At 42.3% G+C, this 22,431-nt stretch overlaps 1 protein-coding gene across 3 annotated transcripts in view; it reads right to left on the bottom strand.

Moving 5' to 3' along the window:
- Positions 1-22,431, bottom strand: part of Col24a1 (collagen type XXIV alpha 1 chain) — a 257,704-nt gene that overhangs the window by 23,973 nt on the left and 211,300 nt on the right. For all 3 annotated transcript variants that reach the window (XM_087631264.1, NM_001447429.1, XM_087631268.1), the window contains 8 exon segments: positions 20,474-20,581; positions 19,445-19,552; positions 19,297-19,350; positions 18,449-18,511; positions 14,787-14,840; positions 11,890-11,925; positions 6,857-6,892; positions 6,721-6,747 (listed from right to left, as the gene is read on the bottom strand). In XM_087631264.1, coding sequence (XP_087487390.1) covers positions 6,721-6,747; positions 6,857-6,892; positions 11,890-11,925; positions 14,787-14,840; positions 18,449-18,511; positions 19,297-19,350; positions 19,445-19,552; positions 20,474-20,581 — 486 coding nt within the window.

Genomic DNA, 22,431 nt, shown 5'->3' with positions numbered 1-22,431 from the left:
ATTCTCACCCTGCTGCTCCCTTTGGCCCATGAAGGGGTATCTCTAGCATCCCGGGGTAGATTTCTTCATTAATTTCTAAGTATCATACCTCAGACACTGAGGTCTAATCATTCCCAGACCTCCATACTCACACCATCAACCACAAACACTGCTTTCTTGGAGCACTGCTTTTCATTGTGCTTCAGGATTGTGAGTCAACTTAATCCCATAGGCCTTTGCTGGAGGGCCGGGGAATGGAAGCTGGGTTAGAACTTGTCAAACTTCTTTCATCTTGCCCCACAGCAAGACATTTTTACACCGTGACAAGGTTGACACAAAAATATAGCTGATAAAATGGCTTACCATTAATGATGTGCTGAGGATTTTTAATAGTTGATTTTTATTAAGATAAGATTTGTGGTCTCTGTGCCCAAATCCCGCGGGGAAGAGAGCTGGACTTTCAGAGGTACAGACAATTTTGAGAGCTCAGAGAGGACAACTACTTCTCCTCACATTCCTGGCACAAGGGAAACTCGCCTAGTGCCTTCTGTGCCCTCTGGGCACAGGAACCTAGTAGCAGTCAGGGGCAGAACCCTTCCAGTTTCTGCCTGCTCCCAGAGCTGAAAGCCAGTCGCCAGGAGCACTGATACACCTTCGAGTAGAGGTGAGATCAACTCTTCTGTTCTGAGTGACCCACCTGGAGGCCTCAGGACACACAAATCCAGGAGCAGCCTGGGACAGGACCCTTTCAGTAGCTGCCTGTGCCCAGAACTGACCAGGTCCCATAGCTCTCTGTACCCAGATCCCTCTGAAAGAAAACAGGTCTACAGGAGGGCTGACACACAGGCTTATAGGAGGGTCAAGCCACTGTCAGAGATAGCAAGACAAGCTAACACCGGAGACAACTTCATGGCAAAAGGCAAGCACAGGAACCTAAGCAACAGAAACCAAGACTACTTGGCATCATCAGAGCCCAGTTTTCCCACAAAAGCAAATACTGGATATCCAAACACACCAGAAAAGCAAGATATAGATTTAAAAACCACATCTCATGATACAGGACTTTAGGAAGGACATAAATGACTCCCTTAAAGAAATACAGGATAACATAGGTAAACAAGTAGAAGCCCTTAAAGAGGAAACACAAAAATTCCTTATAGAATTATAGGAAAACACAACCAAACAGGTGAAGGAATTAAACAAAACCATCCAGGATTTAAAAATGGAAATAGAAACAATAAGGAAAGCACAAAGGGAGACAACCCTGAAGATAGAAAACCTAGGAAAGAGATCAGGAGTCATAGATGCAAGCATCACCAAGAGAATACAAGAGATAGAAGAGAGAATCTCAGGGGCAGAACATACCATAGAAAAAAACATCAACACAACCATCAAAAAGAATGTAAAACACAAAAAGCTCCTAAACCAAAATATCCAGGAAATCTAGGACACAATGAGAAGATCAAATTTAAGGATAATGGGTATAGAAGAAAGCAAAGACTCCCAACTTAAAGGGCCAGTAAATATCTTCAACAAAATTATGAAAACAAAACAAAATTAAGAAAACTTCCCTAACCTAAAGAAAGAGATGCCCATAAACATACAAGAAGCATACAGAACTCCAAAATAGTCAAAACACCAAATGCACAAAACAAATAAAGAATATTAAAAGCAGTGAGGGAAAAAGGTCAAGTAACATATAAAGGCAGACTCATCAGAATTACACCAGACTTTTCACCAGAGACTATGAAAGCCAGAAGATCCTCAGCAGATGTCATACAGACCCTAAGAGAACACAAATGCCAGCCCAGGCTACTATATCCAGCAAAACTCTCAATTAACATAGATGGAGAAACCAAGATATTTCATGACGAAACCAAATTTGTACAATATCTTTCCACAAATCCAGCTCTATAAAGGATAATAGATGGAAAACTCCAACACAAGGAAACTATACCCTAGAAAAAGCAAGAAAGTAATCTCCTTGCAACAAACCCAAAGAAGAGAGCCACACAAACATAATTCCACTTCTAACAACAAAAATAACAGGAAACAACAGTCACTATTCCTTAATATCTCTTAACATAAAAAGACATAGACTAACAGACTGGATACGTAAAGAGGATCCAGCATTTTGCTGCATGCAGGAAACACACCTTAATGACGAAGACAGACACTACCTCAGGGTCAAAGCCTGGAAAATAATTTTCCAGGCAAATGGTGGCAAGAAACAAGCTGGAGTAGCTATTCTAATATAGAATACAATCAACTTTCAACCAAATATTATCAAAAGAGATAAGGAAGGACACTTCATATTCATCAAAGGAAAAATCCACCAAGATGAACTCTCAATCCTAAATATCTATGCTCCAAATGCAAGGACACCTACATTCATAAAAGAAACCTTACTAAAGCTCAAAGCACACATTGCACCTCACACAATAATAGTGGGAGATTTCAACACCCCACTCTCATCAATGGACAGATCATGGAAACAGAAACTAAACAGAGACGTAGGCAGACTAAGAGAAGTCATGAGCCAAATGGACTTAACAGATATTTATAGAACATTCTATCCTAAAGCAAAAGGATATACCTTCTTCTCACCACCTCATGGTTTCTTCTCCAAAACTGACCACTTAATCGGTCACAAAACAGGCTTCAACAGACAGAAGATTGAAATAACCCCATGCATCCTATCAGATTACCATGGACTGAGACTGGTCTTCAATAACAACACAAACAACAGAAAGAACTCATGCACATGGCAGCTGAACGACGCTCTTCTCAATGATAACTTGGTGAAGGAAGAAATAAAGAAATTAAAGACTTTTTAGAATTTAATGAAAATGCAGGCACAACATACCCAAACTTATGGGACACAATGAGAGCTGTGCTGAGAGGAAAACTCATAGCTCTGAGTGCCTCCAAAAGAATCTGCAGAGAGCATACCCTAGCAGCTTGACAGCACCCCTAAAAGCTCTAGAACAAAAAGTAACAAATACACCCAAGAGGAGTAGAAGGCAGGAAATAATCAAACTCAGGGCTGAAATCAACCAAGTAGAAACAGACAGAACTATACAAAGAATCAACAGAACCAGGAGCTGGTTTTTTGAAAAATAAACAAGATAGATAAACCCTTAGCCAGACTAACCAGAGGGCACAGAGACGGTATCCAAACTAACAAAATCAGAAATGAAAAGGGAAACATAACAGCAGAATCTCAGGAAATTCAAAAAATCATCAGTTCCTACTACAAAAGCCTACATTCAACAAAACTGGAAAACCTGGATGAATTAGACAATTTTCTAGACAGATACCAGGTAACACAGTTAAATCAGGAACAGATAAACCATCTAAACAGTACCATAACTCCTAAAGAAATAGAAGCAGTTATTAAAAGTTTCCCAACCAATAAAGCCCAGAACCAGATGGGTTTAATGCAGAACACATGCTCCACTATGTTCATAGCAGCCTTATTTATAGTAGCCAGAAACTGGAAAGAACCCAGATGCCCTTCAACAGAGGAATGGATACAGAAAATGTGGTACATCTACACAATGGAGTATTACCCAGCTATCAAAAACAACGGCTTTATGAAATTCATAGGCAGATGGATGGAATTAGAAAATATCACCCTGAGTGAGGTAACCCAATTTCAAAAAAGAAAAAAACAAACAAAAAAACAAAACACACACACACACACACACACACACACACACACAATGTATGCACTCACTGATAAGTGGATATTAGCCTAAAACTTGAATTACTCAAGATACAATCCACAGAGCACACGAAGGTCAAGAAGAAGGACAACCAAAGTACATATGCTCAAGTCCTTCTTAGAATGGAAACAAAAATATTCACAGTAGGAAATACAGAGACAAAGTTTGGAGCAGAGACTGAAGGAAAGGCCGTCCAGAGCCTGCCTCTCCTGGGGATCCAGCCCATATACATACAGCCACCAAACCCAGACAATATTGCTGATGCCAAGAAGTGCATGCTCAGAAGAGCCTGATACAGCTGTCTCCTGAGAGGCTCTGCCAGAGCATAACAAATACAGAGACAGATGCTCGCAACCACCCATTGAACTGAATACAGGGTGCCCAATGGAGGAGTTAGAGAAAGGGTTGAAGGAGCTGAAAGGGTTTGTGATCACATAAGAACAACCAACCATAGCTCCCAGAAATTAAATCGTCATCCAAAGAGTACACATGGACTGAGCCATGGCTCCAGCTGCATATGTATCAGAGGATGGTCTTGTTGGCCACCAATGGGAGGAGAAGCCCTTGATCCGCCAAGGCTAGATCCCCCTGTTTAGGGGAATGTCAGGGTGGGTAGGTTGGAAGGGGTTGTTGGGGAGGGGAACACCCGAAATCTGAAGTAATTGCTCAATAATTACCAAGAGGATTTGTAATCCTTTGTTTTGTTTTTCTGAGAGGGTCACACAACGTCACCCAGCTGTTCTTGGATTTGTGTCCCTCGGCTTCCTGAGTATTAATGCTATAGCATTACTTCACATGCCACTGTGCTTGACTAGACTTCTAATCCTGTTATCCTATCTCCAAGTGAAACCTTTTCCTTAGGGGATTCATTCCGAAGTAGTCTGAGAGGAGTGATGTATGGTTTTTTTTTTTTTTTTTTTTCGGTTTTGTTTTGGTGTGTGCAGACATGGCGCATGTATTCAACAAATGTGTATTAAGGACTTGAGTGGGGAACAAACATAAAATAAACATGGATCAAGAAGGGAGAGCTATCAATTCCATCTCAGGGTGTAATGAGGAGATGGATTGGGAAGATTTGAGGGAGGCTGTGACAGCTATCATTTCTTTTTTTTTTTTTTTTGGTTCTTTTTTTCGGAGCTGGGGACTGAACCCAGGGCCTTGCGCTTCCTAGGCAAGCGCTTTACCACTGAGCTAAATCCCCAACCCCCAGCTATCATTTCTCCTGCACAAATGCTAGACTCTGTTTGTATGTTGGCCTCTGCAGACAGTGTGATGAGATGTGCTTTCACATTTGTCAAGAATAAAGAAGACGAGGTGGGGGCAAAGAAGGAATCAAACATAGCATTTATGGGGAACCCATTTGTTAAGCATAGGTATCTTCTAGTTTAAGCCTCTTAATTCCTAAAAGTGTATATTCACATTCATATTTATTTTTATCAAAGAAGGAACTGTTCATGTGTCTCCTTCATTGTAGTTGTGTAGCAACTCATTGATCTTTCAGCTGAGACCAGGTTATACCTCCTCTAATTAGGTACCCAACTACAAACATTTTTGCTATAGTTTTCTAGTTTGCCATTCATTTTGTCACTCTTCAGAACTTAGTTTCAGGAGGAGAGTCTTGGCTTCTCAAAGCCATGGTAAGACGGGGAAACACTGGTCACGCAAGGGTCGAGTCCTTGCATTATAAGGGTGTAGAGGACAAGAAGGATCTGAGAGGCATAGTGAGTGTGAAAGATCCATGACAGTCACTGGAAAATTGTTCCCAGCTGTAAAGCAAGGCTGAGGGAAATACAGAGCTCCGAATCTGCTGAGCACGGAACATCGTGGACAGCTATCCAGAACTATCATGATGTAAATGAACCAAGGACAGCATGTGGAAATGATTATGGCTTGGAAGACATCGGGCTGACCATTACTTGGAGCAAAGAGTGGATGTCAACTGGGAAGGAAATGTGTTTACTTTCCACTGTATGTGACCAGGAGACCAATTGGATGAGGTATGGCTAAGATTGGGGGTATACAGAGACCTTGCATAGGAAGCAGAGGTCAAAGAAGTTTTAAAATATATAGGAGATAGAGGATCTAAATTTAGAATATTGAAATATCAGAGATAATAGCCAAAGAAATAGAAATGTAATTCTAAAATAAGCCTAGCATGTTTTAGGCTGTGGTGGTGAGATCAAAAGCAAAAACATGAGCCATTTGATGGCTTCTCCAGACACCAGCAACTGACAAGGATTTATGTAAAACTGAAGAAAAGAATTATGGTTAAAAAAAGATTTAAAATGAAGATCCAAGCCCCAGAAACAAGAAGAAATGGAGTACTATCCTGTGCTGGATGCTTTTCTACTGTTCAATGTTCAAAATGAGCCAAAAACAAACAAACAAACAAACAAAAAAAGCAGAAATGCAATCACTCTTTTCTAGATAAGAAATACGGGACTTGGATTCCAAGTTCTCATAGCTGGTGGGCTTACCAAAGAGAACTAAGGTATACCAGAAGGATGTGATGACTTTAAGGATGTGATGTCAAGGTTCACGTGATGGGGTGGGAGAGAGAGCTCAGTGGATAAGAGCACTTGCCATCAAGCATAAGGACTTGAGTCAGCACAGCACTCACGTGAAAATGCAGGCATGGGTGAGCAAGTTTGCAAACTCCAACTGTAGGAGCATGGACAGATGTATTGCTGGGTCTTAAGTGTTACAGGTTCAGTAAGAGAACCTGTCTCGAGATGACGGATAGAACAAGAAGAGCTGACATCCTCCTTTGGCCTCCACAACACACCTGCAAAACTCTCTCTCTCTCTCTCAATCTCTCTCTCTCTCTCTCTCTCTCTCTCTCTCTCACACACACACACACACACACACACATGGAGTGAGAGAGTGAGAGAGCGAGAGAGCGAGAGAGCGAGAGAGCGAGAGCGAGAGCGAGAGAGAGAGAGAGAGAGAGAGCGCGTGCGCGAGAGAGATTATATTCTGAGGCAGAACAGAATAGAACCAAAAGAAGACTTACTCGTGGACCGGGCGCTCCAGGTGGACCCTGGAACAAAATCACAAAACAAAACAAAGGAAACCCAGTTAGTAAATATCTCAAACTAGTAACTCTATGTTCATCAATCACAAACAGATATACATATAAATTAACTCACAGGGGGTCCTGGTTGACCTCTTGGTCCTTGGGGACCCTAAAACAAATGAAGACAAAACACAATATGTAGATTGCTTTAGATTTGGTATCAATCAAGATCCAACCTCTGCCATTGCCTGTTGATGCTGTGCAGATCATGGGATTCACAATTGATTCTGTAATCAAGCCTTTTACCCTTAACTATGACTCACAATTTTGAAAAACCTGGAAATTTAATTTGTGAGTGTGTGCGTGCGTGTGCACATGCGAGCACGCACACCTGCGTGGGTGGTGGGAAACTACATTTGCTCATAATAACAAATTAAATAATGATGTAAGATCTATTTCTATTAGCACCCACCTAACCACCAAAGCTGGAACCCTCACTGCTTTTATATATTGTCTTCCTTCATATATCTACAAGTTGTATCCCTTCAAACATCTCCAAGATACTTCTTCATCTTCAGTGTAAATCAAATATTATGGCCTAATTTCTGTGTCCCCCAACATCTGAATAATGTCCACATAAGTGGACTCTCTATAAAGCGGTTAGGCAGTGGACATTCTGCAAACCAGAAGTTTATCAAGTCTACCCATCACACTAATGGCATTGTTCTTAGAAACGGGCTCTCATTTAGGGGAAAACTATACACTTGTTAACGGTGTGGCTCACCACTCTATCCTGAGTTCCACCCATGCTACTGTGTGCTGTATTTCCTCGTCACACCCCAGAGAGTGAAACGACTGAGCGATCAGTGAACGAGCAGCAGGGGTAAGACCAAAAGGTAAGCCAGCTGAACACAGGATTTACGTTCTTAGATGTCTCATCTTGTTGCCTCCTCTTCAAGGTGTTGTCTTGATCAACACAACCCCCACAGCTTCTACAGCTAGCCACTTGCACATCTCTAAAGCCTCCTTCCCCTGCCCTTCTTTTTCCCCTTTCTCCCATCTTCCTTCCGTTCATTCTTGTCTTCCTATAGGTTTTCTCTCTGTAGCCCATTTGGCTACAAACTTAGTTGTGCCAGTCTCCCTAGCACAGGGATTGTAAGTATGTACCACTATGGCCAGCACCCCAGGTTCTTCATGAATGAGTTCTCTTGCCACACTCCTGCCTACCCATTCTATCCATTGAGATGGATAGGACCGTCACTTCTCTCTCGATGATACTTTAAACTCTATGTCCACTGCAACTACCTGCCACCCCACTCCCTTCTCTACTAGGGTTTTTTTCTTCATCCCTCAGAGTTCAAGCATTTTGGAAAGTACCTAAGGTTTGATAAAACGTCTGTTGCTTTTTACTTTTCTGGAACAAGAATAAAGTGCCTGATACACACTAGATGCTCACTAACTCTTACACCATAATAGAAGAACAATGATTTAGAAAGTAGGAAGGCTGAATGGGTCCACTTTCGAAGCCAAAAGTTATGCTGACATTTTTCAAAGTGCACCAACAGCAATCATCATTCATGCCTTGCACATCTGCTCAAAGTTAGTTTATTTGATGGCGAATTGAATTTTAACATTATACCGAGTCAGACTCAGATTATGGTTAGGAGATGGCCAAGGGACGAATCAATATCCAGCTGGTTTTAAATAATGTTGATACTGTAACTGGCTTCATACTCAGGACGCTTTCTTGCTAAGACCGTTAACCCTGGATTCATTGTGACAGCTAGAACAAGTAACACACAGTTCCTCAAGCAGCCTAGAGAACTCTCGCACGACAACTGATAGACATTTCATGGTTTGCAGGTCCGGGCTTACGAATTTGTTTTCTCTTTTAATGCATATAAATTTAATCAGAGAGCAATAAAAAACTGTCCTTAGGAGCTGCCTGCTACGTCGCAGGAATGCCTGCATCACTAGCGACAGCCTAAGTTCAAATCATGCCGCGGCGAGCGTGAATTTGATCCGTTCCGAATCGACACTGCAGAAATGACAAACAGATGTACCGCTGAACCACTCAACATGTTCCTGACATTTACAAAGTCCCTTTGATGGTTCAGTACCAAACATCTATCCTATATTTGATCCCCAAAGCGGAATGTACCATAGAAAAATGAGCAAAGTCTTCCCACTGCTGACACTGTCAAATTCATTTCAGTTCGTTCCTCAGAGCAAGTCAGTTCACCACAAATACCATCCAATGAGATGCTTAACAGGCAACAAGAGAGGACAGGGCAACCTAACGCAACAATGGCATGAACCGGTCAAGCAAGCACATAAACAAACTGTGATTCCAACCGCATAATGTGTTATTAATTCTCTTATTCCTCCAGATAACACCACTAAGAAGTTTATCTGCATTCTATCCACTGCAAACAGTACTTCAAGGATAAACTGTCACTTTCCTGAGGGCGACCACCCTCCTGGAAGTGACTGTGGTAATGGGTTGAGTATCTGTACAGAAAGCCTTCATTCTCTTTGAATTATGCCAGGTTCTTTCTGTTCCATCCCATAATTTGCAGGACACCCAGAGCAGTAACATAGCTCATCATCTGATTTAAGAAAACTAATGTGTGACCTTGACCTTGAATGTGAGTATGTGGTCTTTTCCTCGTGGAAATTGCGTATTTCCTTTCCTTTCTGTAAATGTGGTTGTCATTTATCTCAGGAGTTCTCTTAGGCTGCTTCCGGTTAGAGTGGCTTTTCCATTTAAACCTGGGGACTTCTGTTACAGGATGCCTATTTCTCTATCGCCCAACTGTCACTACATGTTTCTCTTGTCCAGCAGTGACACCTGGAGAGTGTTTATAGTCTTTGTCAGATATTTCTTTGGGGCTAAGGGGCAGATGGCTTCTCCTGGGAATCACTGGCTTGGAGGATTTAATTGTAAGTTTTCTCAATATTAAGTAAGGTTTATAAACATCAGTGGTGCTAGGATGAGATTGGTGGATTCGAAGGTTTAAAGTCTGATGTCAAGTTAGGAATCTGTTCCTCGAGCCTCCCTGTGGCTGATCATGTCCTCTGCAGCTCCCTCACCCGGACACTCCTCATCCTTCAGTTGTCTCTGTGACTTGTGAGAAGGCACTGTGTGTGAACGGGGAGGCTTAGGCTCTGATCTTTGTAACTTACATGTTCTTGGGTGCACCCTACAGATTCAGGTCACAAGATCTCATTTGAAAAACAAGAGGCTCAGTGAGCACGGTTTGCGTGGCCCGACTGAGAATTTAGCTTTCAGGCTGGAGATGTAGCTCACTGGCCGAGGACTTGCCTGGCATGATTAAAACTCAAGGTTTGAACACACGCTTGAGACACAGAGACACAGATAGACATAGAGAGATGATAGATAGATAGATAGATAGATAGATAGATAGATAGATAGATAGAGTAAGAATTGAGGTTTTTAAGCCTTTTTAAAAGAAAAAAATTATCCTTCATCTTTTGTAACTGGAGAAATGTGTTACCCCTACGAATATGAGTTAAAAGGTTTCAATTTTGAAGTTTGTATAGGTGTAGGGGAATTTTAGTTGAATAAAAAATGTTGATTTATTTTTTTATTTGAATGAATTATATAATCTAGGAATAAACTATGCATCTATATATTTTAAATTTTTTCTTTTTAAATTTGTGTATCTGTGCGTGTGCGTGTGTATGTGTGTGTATGTGTGTGTGTATGTGTGTGTGTATGTGTGTATGTGTCTGTGTGCGTGTGTGTATGTGTGTGTGTACGTGTGCGTGTGCGTGTGTATATGTGTGTGTGTGCAGCTGCTCATCAAGGCCAGAAGAGGGCGCTACATCCCCTTTAACTGGAGTTACAGGTAGTTCTGACATGCTCAGATGCATAGGCACAAAGGGATTTAAAGGCACAGAACAGAAGTACCAGGAACAAGAACTGTTAAGTGAGGAGGCTGCAGAGAGAACAGGAGAGGGAGGCATCAGACTGCAGGGTCTCACACCGTAGCTACTTGCCTTGTCTTTACAGAACCTTCCAGGCCTGGCTCCTGCACCCTTCAGCAATGTGAGAGGCCCTTTCTCTGTGCAGATTCAGCTCTGTCTAGGTTTCATTTTGAAGGGAATGTCCTGCCTGGTCCCTAACTCGTTTATTCTAGATGCCATATTTTTATCAGAAATCTAAAATTACAGTCATACCCCGTTGAGCTTTTAATCTGTCAGAGCAATTAATTTGTTCTCACATGAAACACTTAAAACATCCCTGCATTATGACATTGCCATGGGCTCTTGGGGTTTCCTGACCTCACAGAGGCTTCTGATCCAGCCACTGTACTTAGGATAGGTCAGACACGCAGAGCCAGAGAGCTATAGGGAGTGAGTTAACACCAACCTCTGCTTTCCATTCCCATTTCTACTGAGAGAGACGACCCCTGTGTGCCTGCGATCTTGCTTCCCGATACATTGTCTGTTGGGAAAAAGTCTAAGGTCCTGTGTTCCCCTCTTCAGCTAATTAGCATAATTAATTCACTCCACGCCTACTGTCTCTTCATGGGGGTTGCTTCAGTCTGGTCAACATGAATCTTCCTTGTGGCAAAACCCAACCAAATGATGGTGCCTGTGGGAAACGGTGGATGTGTCCGTTTGCTTCTTTACTATCTATATATGCAGCCCACACTACCACTATGTATACTGAACAAATACACAACAAAAATTCTATTGAAAAATGTGTGTCTGCCATCCCTGCCCTCAGGAGGGAGACTCTGAAGCTAGCCTGGGTGATATAGCCAGAGTCTGTCTTAGAACAGCACAAACAAGCTAAGGCTTTGAGTCTCCCTTGCAGGGTCATTAGTGCTGGGTGTAGCATGTGTTCCTGACATGACCTGGCAGGGCTGTTGTTTGGGCCCTGGAGAAGGCGCATCTCTTGGTGTACACAGTGATCTTGGGAGAATATGATGGGCAGGTCCCTAAGCACATGTAGGGCTCATCAGATCCCATCGTATTGTACCCTACGGGCTATTTCTTCTTCTCGACAGCTACAATTTGATTGCTGTTTTAGTTCCCAAGTATGGCAAATCTAACAGGATCTTTGATTCCCCGGGGATTATCTCAGAGAGATAAGGGATGAGGCAAGCACAAATTTCGTCATTTAGTTAAACTTACAGTTTCACCTCTAAAGCCCTTTTCACCTCTGGGTCCCTGAAAGAAAGGGAAAAGAGATGGTAATTCAGTGTTAGGAACCGTCGTCTGTTTGATATAACGGTTGCACTCAGAAACATGTCATCGTATACTGTTGTTTTATTATCCTGGAAGATTTGTTAATTCATAGACAGTCTAGATTTTCTAGTAATCAGAAATCCCCACGATACAAAACCAAGCAAACGACCTATACTGATTGTACCATACTGTACTATACCATACCATACCAAACCATACCATACCATACTACAAACAACCTATACTGACGGATTGTGCTGTGTGCTTACCACTCCAAGCCCACCCACAGTGAACCTTCACCCACAGTGACGTTAGGACAGCTATCTCACACTCCTCCACAGATGCATCTGGAAAGGAAATCCTTCCAATTTCTAAGTTCCGATGCGTTCCTCCTTGCCTTTGAAATGCGTGTTTCTAGAGCAATTTCTTCATTCTCTTTTGTTTTCTCTCTGTTCCCCTTTGATTTTATTTATTGCGTGTGCTGAGGTGGGGCACATGTGTGGGATTGTGAGGACAGCCCTCAGTAACAAGCTGCTCTCTTCCATTGTGGGGTCTGGGGACTGAACTTCGGACCGCCGGGTTTGCACGTCAAGTGCTTCTAGCTGCCCTGCACCCATTTCTTAGTGTGTGTCGGGAATAATTTTTCCATACCCAGATTTACAGATTCAAAGTTAAAGTAGGTATCTGAAAAAAGTTCTCAGCCCTCTAGACACATAGGGTCCCAACACGTGAGCTGCACCTGAGCTTCCTACACCATTTTTAAAACTGATTTTTCTGCTCTTGTTCTATATCAGGCTTTTAGGCATGGTGAGATGAGAGTCTAATATTTTTCCTTCCCTGCCACCAGTGTAGGAGTGGCCATGTGGCCAAAGGCCAGCTGATGATACATGAGAAATACCCAGCCTTAAGGGCAACTCTTGAGCACTTGTAAGTGACTAAATTAAGAAACTCACCAAGTGAGAAGTCTTTTGTCCTTACTCCCGTACTTTGGTCAGGATACCCACTACTGGCAGCAGTTTTGGTAATGATTAAATTCCAATATGCTTGCATACCTAATTTTGCCCTCTCTTCTGTTACATTGATTGTCTCTTTTCACCACCTTGCATTTTCTTACTGTTCACTGTCCCCGCCTCCACCCACACTCATTTTTCCTCACAGTATTTGCCTGTGTGTGTGTGTGTGTGTGTGTGTGTGTGTGTGTGTGTGTGTGTGTGAGATTTTCAGATGACTATTTCTTATAATGGATTCTTCTTAGAATGAAAAAAAAACAGAATATGGAAAAAATTTGAAAAGAAATTTGATGTGCACATCGAATAGCATAATGACCTTTAACAACTATGGCAGAAACAAAACACAGTGAGATATTTTCATTGAGACATTTTCCTTGACCAATAATGCTTCACATTTTTGACAGAGGAGAACAATCATTCCATAATCGGAACAGCATGTGCTGCAGAAGCACCCACTGAACTATGAGAACTCTCCCACCTACGGTTTTATGTAGCTCTGAATAGAAAATGTTGGAAGCCAAGAGAATGAGTTACTCATTTTATTCCTTTTGGAAAGACTCCAGCAACTTTCATGGCAATTTCTCTAAATTTATCAAAGGGAAGAGCTCTCCTTAACACTTGAAACATTCCATTTTCAATTTTAAAATACGTCTACACACAACACTTTCAAATAATTCACAATGTGGCCTCCTGGAAGGGAATGAGTCTTGGTTTTCCCAGGCTTGACCCTACTGTGTTCTTCTGTGTGCAACTTATCTGGGCTCTAATAGTCCCCAGGACTGTGTTTCAGTCATTGTCTTATTTCTTGGTTTTGCCTCACCACTGGTATTGATGCTATGCTGACTCTATGCCCACTCCAGACATGGCTGGGAAGGGTAGAGACATGAGCCGTGTAACTCACTGGGTCCCTTACCTTGGCAAATGTCATCCACTGAACAGAAATGTCATCCACTACACCCATGGATTTTATCAGTGTGAGAAATGTCAGAGGACACAAAGCAAAACAAAAGCCACAGGGGTGACTAAAAGCCTCTGAGAGAAGTTAGCCTTGCACATTTTCAAAGTCTTCTCACAGCATAGCCTGCACTGAGATTGTGATCTCTGGGAAAGCATGACGCCTACTACTCCTTTCTGTCACGTCTAACCTTCCATTATCCTGGTTTTCTCGTTCATTTTTACCAACATCTTACTCTTTATAGCGGGTATTTTCAATTTTTATTTAGCTTTATTATTCTTTAATCTTTTTCTTACAGTCCTGTCATTATCCCCCTCCCAGTCTGCTCCCTGACTGTTCCTCATCTCATACCTCCTCCCACGTCGCTTCTCAACCTGTGTGTTGCTACCCGTTTGGCCGTTGAACACCACAGTGTGAGGAGCTGTGTGAAAGGGTCACAGCATCAGGAAGGTTGAGAGCCACTGAAGTGAAGACTCAGATCTTGGTGATCAGGAGTCATTTCACTTTCTGTGTACTTTCCTTCAGAACTTGACCCATGTTTACCGTTTTAGTGATCACTTCCCTGTCTACGAATTTACTACTCTCCTCCTCCCTGGCTCAGTTCATTTTTTTTCTCAAGTTCTAATGCCAACATCATTCAAAGCTGTTATTTTATGACCCCAAAGAATGGCCTCCCAGAAGAAAATGTGTATTTGCACATTTCAATCTCTGCTTCCCAAATGCCCTGGCTGATTCTTGATGGAGTATTCTAGAGTTAGGAATTTAGAAAAAGGATCGACAACAGCAACTACAGCAGCAGCAGCAGCAGCAGCAGCAGCAGCAGCAGCAGCAGCAGCAGCAGCAGCAGCAGAATAAAAACTATGTTGTAATGAACTTACAGTTCCACCTGTTGGGCCTATTATCCCTTCTCTGCCAAGAGGGCCAGTGTTTCCCTGTTGGGAGGAAAGAAAGCAGTCAGTCTCAGTCTAAAAAGAAATCCGTCGGAGTCATGTTTTTATATTATATATTTATATTCACATATTAGCCTACAGCATAGTATATTCTTAGCACACATTACAGTAGTTATGACAGTACATGTAATATTGCTATAGTTTCCAGGTCAGGCATTATAAGTTACTTCTAACTAATACAAATCAAAATTGAAGCCTTCCTGTGATGAGAAGTCCAAGGTTTTACTTTGTACGTGGAGCGCTACATAACGAATGACGCTGCTCTCCACAGGGGTTCTAGAGTAACGAACACATTTTCGAACGAGTTTTTGTATAAATGATGAAGGAGTGGGTGCTTGGGTTACATGACACGGCAGAAAGGGAGTACAGGGCAGAACCAGAAGGGATCTCATGTGACCAACCACGATGCAGGTTTGTCTGTGAGACACTGTGGAACTGGACATGAAAGGTGCTTAAGGTCTAATCTGTTGATTGTGAGGGTGTCCCCAAGTGAGCTTGGTAGTGAGTAAATTCCTTTCTAAGTGTGTATGTAGACTCATTTTTGAATGAGTATAAAATGCACATTTTAGTTTTTTCTTCCTATCAAATGCTACTTTCACTTAAGTTGAGAGAAAAGCTTCTCTCTCTCCTTGACGGTTAGGATGGACTATGCAACTGTAAATACCTAACGGGTTTTCCCTTTTCCTACAATGACAAAGAAAATGCTGTCCAGTTAAATCTAATGTGATGTAGCCCATTGTCTGACAGCTCTGATAGTAAGCAGACTTGCAAGCTAGAAATTACCCGGGAGACTAAATGAGTTGAGATCACTTTTTAAACATAACAAACTTTAAGAGATGACTTGCAAACACGGTACTCAAATTTCAAAGATCTATAATTGAACTGAGAAAGTCGGTATTTTAATTTAGTGCAGTGCAGCCTCCAGACTCAATAGATGTTGAGGAAGCTTTAGTCTAATTATGACATAAGTCTCCCAAATAATGTTACCAGAAAGGTATAGACTAACGCTTGGAGAAGGTACCCTGAAGAAGTTAATGATTACGTACATTTATCTAAGTGTTTAAAAAGTCACACTGTGATTTTAATAGTGTGTACCAGTTACCTATGTGGTAGGTAGAGGTCACCTATGCAAACACAGTTTTGGAATGGGGCACAATAAAGTCCTGCTTTCCTAACTTAATTACTCTTACTTAATCAACAGGCGCTTCTTGATTTGGGGAGCAGGAAGTTGTCCTGAGGTCACTTACTACCGACTTTACATTCTGACTCTACAGCTTTAGTGAGTAGCTCTGTAGCACATGGTTTGGCCAGTCAGATAGGGAGGCACATTCTTCCTCCGTTGGCATACTATCGTACCAGAATTTTCCAGAGACTTAGTTTTCTGGGCTGCAAAGTGGGGTGACAGCACCTCTTGTAAGACTTTAGTTAGTAAATGACATAAGAGGCACAGATTGGACACTGGTACTCCTCCCCAAAACTCCTCCCCAATCCTAGCACATCAGGACCTTTACTGGTCTCCCAAGCATTCTCTTACTCTAAGCCTTGTGAGCGCTTTATATGAACTGTGCCCTGTCCTGTTAATCAGGTAGCAAAAGGAATTGACCCACAACGTGATGCAGGCTTTCATTCCTGCTCACAGAGACTCGGCCCTCTGTGGAACCCCACTTATGGATGGCAGCCAGACACTGACGAGGTCATAAAAGCAACATTTATGGATTGGTAAAGATCTTTTCCCAATCTGTTGGTTGCCGTTTTGTCCTAACCACAGTGTCCTTTGCCTTACAGAAGCTTTGCAGTTTTATGAGATCCCATTTGTCGATTCTTGATCTTAGAGCATAAGCCATTGGTGTTTTGTTCAGGAAATTTTTTCCAGTGCCCATGTGTTCCAGATGCTTCCCTAGTTTTTCTTCTATTAGTTTGAGTGTGTCTGGTTTGATGTGGAGGTCCTTGATCCACTTGGACTTAAGCTTTGTACAGGGTGATAAGCATGGATTGATCTGCATTCTTCTACATGTTGCCCTCCAGTTGAACCAGCACCATTTGCTGAAAATGCTATCTTTTTTCCATTGGATGGTTTTGGCTCCTTTGTCAAAAATCAAGTGACCATAGGTGTGTGGGTTCATTTCTGGGTCTTCAATTCTATTCCATTGGTCTATCTGTCTGTCTCTGTACCAGAACTGGAAGAGCTTGAAGGGGCTCGAGACCCCAAAAGTACAACAATGCCAAGCAACCAGAGCTTCCAGGGACTAAGCCACTACCTAAAGACTATACATGGAGTGACCCTGGACTCTGACCCCATAGGTAGCAATGAATATCCTAGTAAGAGCACCAGTGGAAGGGGAAGCCCTGGGTCCTGCTAAGACTGAACCCCCAGTGAACTAGACTGTTGGGGGGAGGGCGGCAATGGGGGCAGGGTTGGGAGGGGAACACCCGTAAGGAAGGGGAGGGGGGAGGGGGATGTTTGCCCGGAAACCGGGAAAGGGAATAACACTCGAAATGTATATAAGAAATACTCAAGGTAATAATAATAATAAAAAAAAGCAACATTTATTTTACGATAGCCCACTCGCATACTGCAGTTGTGGATGGTCGGAAACAGCACTTTATGGAACAGCACCCAACTTCCTTGGCTCCTTAGACACGGTGAAAACAATCAACAAACTTACACCTGACGTCGCGTGTGGGTCTCCAAGTGAACAGCCCTTACAATGCTGCCCCACGTTTCATCAAAAACAAGTTATCGATGGACTTAGGGAGGGCTATGGAATTTTAAGAGTCTGACTTTATTACTTTGACCAAGAGAGTGGTTGGGGGTTGTAAAGCTCTGCAGGAATCTGCTGCTTCTTCCTCTCTCTCTCCTGTCCCCCAAGCCCTAGCAGCTGCTGCAAACTGTGGAGCGGCTATGACCACAGCCAAATCACTATTTGAAGTTTAAGAACCTTTGCTTTGTTTCATCTCCATTTTATAGACCATCCCTCACTGTGAGGGTGTGATTAATAAAAGACACCATACCAAAGCAAAACTGACACTGACCAGGACTGGGCCTGGCTTGTTTACTCTCTCTGCATTCTGCAGGTCCTGGCAGAATGAGCTGCTGAAGCTTGCTAGCCTTCGATTTTTGGAAGTCTTTCTGACATTCGTACCACTCTCTTGGCATATCTGATCCTGAGCAGAGAAAACAACTTCGGGGAAAGAGCTGTCAAAGTGTGGTCTTAAAGGTTCTGGGCAGAGGCAAGCCTCCCCAGGTGGGAGGGGCTGTTTGACCTCTGTATTAATGTGCATGACACAAACCTGCTTTGTTTGTGATGCTGGGGTGGGCTACCAGATACACTCTCTATTCTTCACAGCTACTCTGATGATTCTTCGCTTTTTTTTTTATAAGAACTGGGGAGTGTGGGTGGCCTATGATGCTATTTTGCTCAAACTCTTTTATGAGCTGTGAGTGGATGGAGCTTGCACATGCTGCTAAGAGTTGTCACCTTAAAAATCACGTTATTACGTTATCCTTATAGTGTGAGGTACATCAATTTAAAGTCCTACGCTGAGCAAACAAGCAGCGGCCTTGGGTGACGGATCGACTCTATACTTACTCTCTGCCCAACGGGACCTTTAGGGCCTACAATGCCAATGATACCAGCATCCCCCTCTGGACCCTAGAGACACAATGAAGAACAGAAAGCCTGCTTTAGCCTTCTAAAATATTTTACAAACGAAGAGTCTTATGGCAATCTAGACAGAATTGTCAGCTCTGGAAACGGGAACAAAAGACAATTGTGTAAGAAAATTGGTGGGACATTAGATTATAGAAATGTCGTTCTATTTGTGCGCACATGTGCATAAGAGAGAGAGAGAGAGAGAGAGAGAGAGAGAGAGAGAGAGAGACAGAGACAGAGACAGAGACAGAGAGGGAGGGAGGGAGAGAGAGAGGGAGGATGCACGTGTGGAGAGTTGGAGCACAGAGGGAGGGAGGGAGAGAGAGAGGGAGGATGCACGTGTGGAGAGTTGGAGCACAGGCACCATGATGCTCCACTGTGTTTGTGTGTTTGTGACCAGTCCTTTTCTCGCTGCATATGCCAGCCCCACTGGCCTGCAGGTGAGTCTCCTCTCACTGACCCCCATCTTCCCACAGTGGTGCTAGGAGGAAAGCAGCTTGACCTTCTGTGACTGGCTTTGATGTGGATTCTGGAGACCAGAACCCAAGTCTTCCTGCTTGTGTGGCAAGTGCTTTCCTCTGGGAGCCAGCTCTCTGTCTTATGTTAATGTTCTCAGACACAGTCTCACATGTCCCAGGCTTGCCTTGCACTCTAATCCTCCCACCTCACCAAGCTCAGCAATCAGACAGGCAGAATGCAAACACACGGGTGTACCAATAAGAACTTTAAAGATTAAAAAAGCCTCAAGTCGTAGACTAAATATTATTCAACACATACAAACGTACCCTGGGGCCCGGGAATCCTTGGAAACCTGTCAAACCTTGATTGCCATGTTCTCCCTGCAAGGCGAACAGACAGGACAGTCATTGCTGGGCAGTGCATATGGCCTGGTCTGCACAGTGAGTGTGAGGTGATTTCAGAGCTGACACATACAGGCTGCCCTTTCAGACCAGGCTCTCCACGTCGTCCTTGGTCTCCTTGTGTTCCCCGCTGACCTCTTTGGCCTGGGATTCCAGGCTGACCAGGTAACCCTTGTTCACCCTACAAACCAGACAAAGAAAGGTGGTCGGGATCTCAGAATCTATATATTAATATATTAATGAAAAAGAAATATATATGTATATATGTATATATATGTGTGCATATATATGTGTGCATATATATGAGTGCATATATATGTGTGCATATATATATATATATATATATATATATATATATATATATATATAGTTTTTCAGAATAGCACAAGGCATTGGGGATGTTAAATATATCATCTTCATCCTTTCTGCCATTCCCCACACATTAAATCATATTATAATAAGCAAAAAGTACAGCGATAAGTAAAGAAAATTCCAAGGGTTGGGGGAGTCTGCCCATGGAAGGAAGAAGGAAGGGGCGAGCCTATGAAATGCATAGAAGGCTCAGAGAAAACAGGAAGGTGTGGCGTATAGAAAGTTATTAGACATAGAACACGCTTTGTACATTAGTGACCATTTTGATGCTTCCCTGTCTTCCCACTGGAAATCGAGTAGTTCTGAATGATAGACCCGGTTTTACCAAGATTGCCATCCCAGCCCCCCAGCCTCAGCAACTGGTGGTGAATGGCGGTTATGTTCAGTTTCAGAGGAAGAAGTGTACTTGAGAAAGAATGCCTCTGACAGCAAACTCCATTTCTCTAATTGTGGAAGGCAGACGACAGAGAAGGAGAGCCCAAAACAAATGAAAAAGGAACATTTAGAAATGCTTCCAGCTCCTGTGAGCTGTGCCTGGTAGCTGCCAGTGAAACACAGGATGGTTTGGAAGTCCCACCACTCACATGCCCGGCAGCTACCACAGGAAACAGATATGTGTAGGCCACATACAGTCCTTTGTCCTAATGTGGTTTTACTATTAGCTAGATTAAAACATACTCAGCTGTGACCTAGTCAGTATACACAGGGTCCTGACACATGGGGAATGTACCTTTGGGCCCGGAACACCAGGGCTTCCCGGAGGGCCTGATGAACCCTTTCCTCCCTGAGGACCTGGGGATCCAGCCAGTCCTGTTCTTCCTGGGCTGCCCGTGGTGCCCTAAATAACAGATAAGAGATGGAAAAAAGCACAATTGGAGGAAGTCAGTGTAGAGGCTTGATAAATATAGAAAGGAATGTGTTTCTAGAGGCTGCTGGTGACACAGTGCCCAGGTTTGAGAGTTATGCTTTCCCTGCAGGAGTGAGACAATTAAGGGAGAGTTTGGACTCACATGAAATATCTAATTATAGTTAATAAGATCTTAGGTTTTTAAAAACAGAGACTATAAAGCAAAACAACTTCCTCTCGATTGTATCAGAGGCAGTACAGCATGTTTTGCTCTATTCTAACTTAAGGATGTAAACTTCCTCTGTGCACAGCAACCTTACAGAAGAATGTCTCATTGCAAAGAATCTTCAATTACACCATTCTGGAGAATTCAGTAAAAAGTAGCTTGAAAATAAAGATAAACAAGCAAATATGAAATACATAAAACCTAATCATGACTCAAGGTTGGCCATCTAGGTCTATGAGGTGAATGCCAGCATTCAGCTGCTGGTGTATAGATTATAACATGACCATAGTTTTTTACATTTAATAATGGGAGAACCAAAATAAAAACGACTTAAAATGTGAAGAGTATATGAGATTAAAATTCTAGTAAATATGAATAAAGTTTTATTGGGACACAGCCACACTCATTCCTTAATGTGTTGGCCCTGGCTTCACTTGTGCAGTAGAACTGAGTAGCCATGGCATAGACGGTGGTACTTCTGCTTGCTAAAAGCAGATTGGAGTGAGGCTGAGTTTCAAATGGGACATACATGGTCTTCTTGCAAATTTTATTTCTTGTATCTTATTATTGGAACATATGTACCATGTCAAAATAAGGAAGGTGAACCTTGAGTGTCATGATTTATAGATGTAGCAGAATGTGGATTATTTTTAGCAAGTTAAATGTCAAACTCTTGTATTTATTATGTATTGAAACCACATACATCACTAAAACTACATACACTCCAGCAATAGCAGACCAAGGACATGTTTCAACTTTACATGATAGGAAATTAGACAAAATTTAAAAAGTAGTGTCTTATCATAGCAGAATTTACACACACACACACACACACACACACACACACACACACACACACACACACACACCCTTTTAAGACGACTGAAATAAAACTTTCAATTGTCATCCCAGTAAAGAATTAACCTTGTTTGTGGCTACTGAATTACAACGTGTAGCAAAAAAACTTTTGTTCAAGATCATTTAGCCTTTTGGTAAGAATATTGTTTGAAATGTTGACATTTTAATAGAATCAACAGTTCAGGGCTATAGGAAATGAATTCAAAGTGGTTTTCTTGTTCTTGGTAAACCAACAGATGTTTGTAGTATTGGTAACTTGTTTATTCGAGGAGTCAACACTGAGTTTGAAATGATGGAGGGGTTAACCACAGGTTGTGGGTGACTGCAATGAAGACTATTGTCAAGGAAGTTAGGAAGAACCAGATTAATGCAACCTGAAGTGGAACCTTCTAAGAGTTGGCAAAACTGAGAGCTGTGACAGACCAACAGACAAAGAACTACTGGACAAACGTCAAAGCTTGGGAAAGTTCTGATGTTTAAAGCTATAAATATTCATTATATTATTCATCACCAGGGAATCTGAGGAGAAAATTGGAATGTAATATATAGATTATCCAACCTATGTGTCAACAGTGAATTCCATTGGCTTTTGTGTATTTAACCATTGGTTCTAAAAGTTTTCATTCAAAAATAAGGGACAGGATGTCATGACTTGTCCATTCACACAATATTCAGTGGCTTGGGATTAAGTACAGCTTAGTTGAAGTATTTGGAGACAAAATGAAAACTCTCTTAAATGAGAGAAACATCCCACAAT

The sequence above is a fragment of the Rattus norvegicus genome, chromosome 2 (genome assembly GCF_021556685.1).
Source record: "Rattus norvegicus strain SHRSP/BbbUtx chromosome 2, alternate assembly SHRSP_T2T, whole genome shotgun sequence".
NCBI classification, from domain to species: domain Eukaryota; kingdom Metazoa; phylum Chordata; class Mammalia; order Rodentia; family Muridae; genus Rattus; species Rattus norvegicus.
This window is presented reverse-complemented; position numbering and strand designations above follow the sequence as displayed.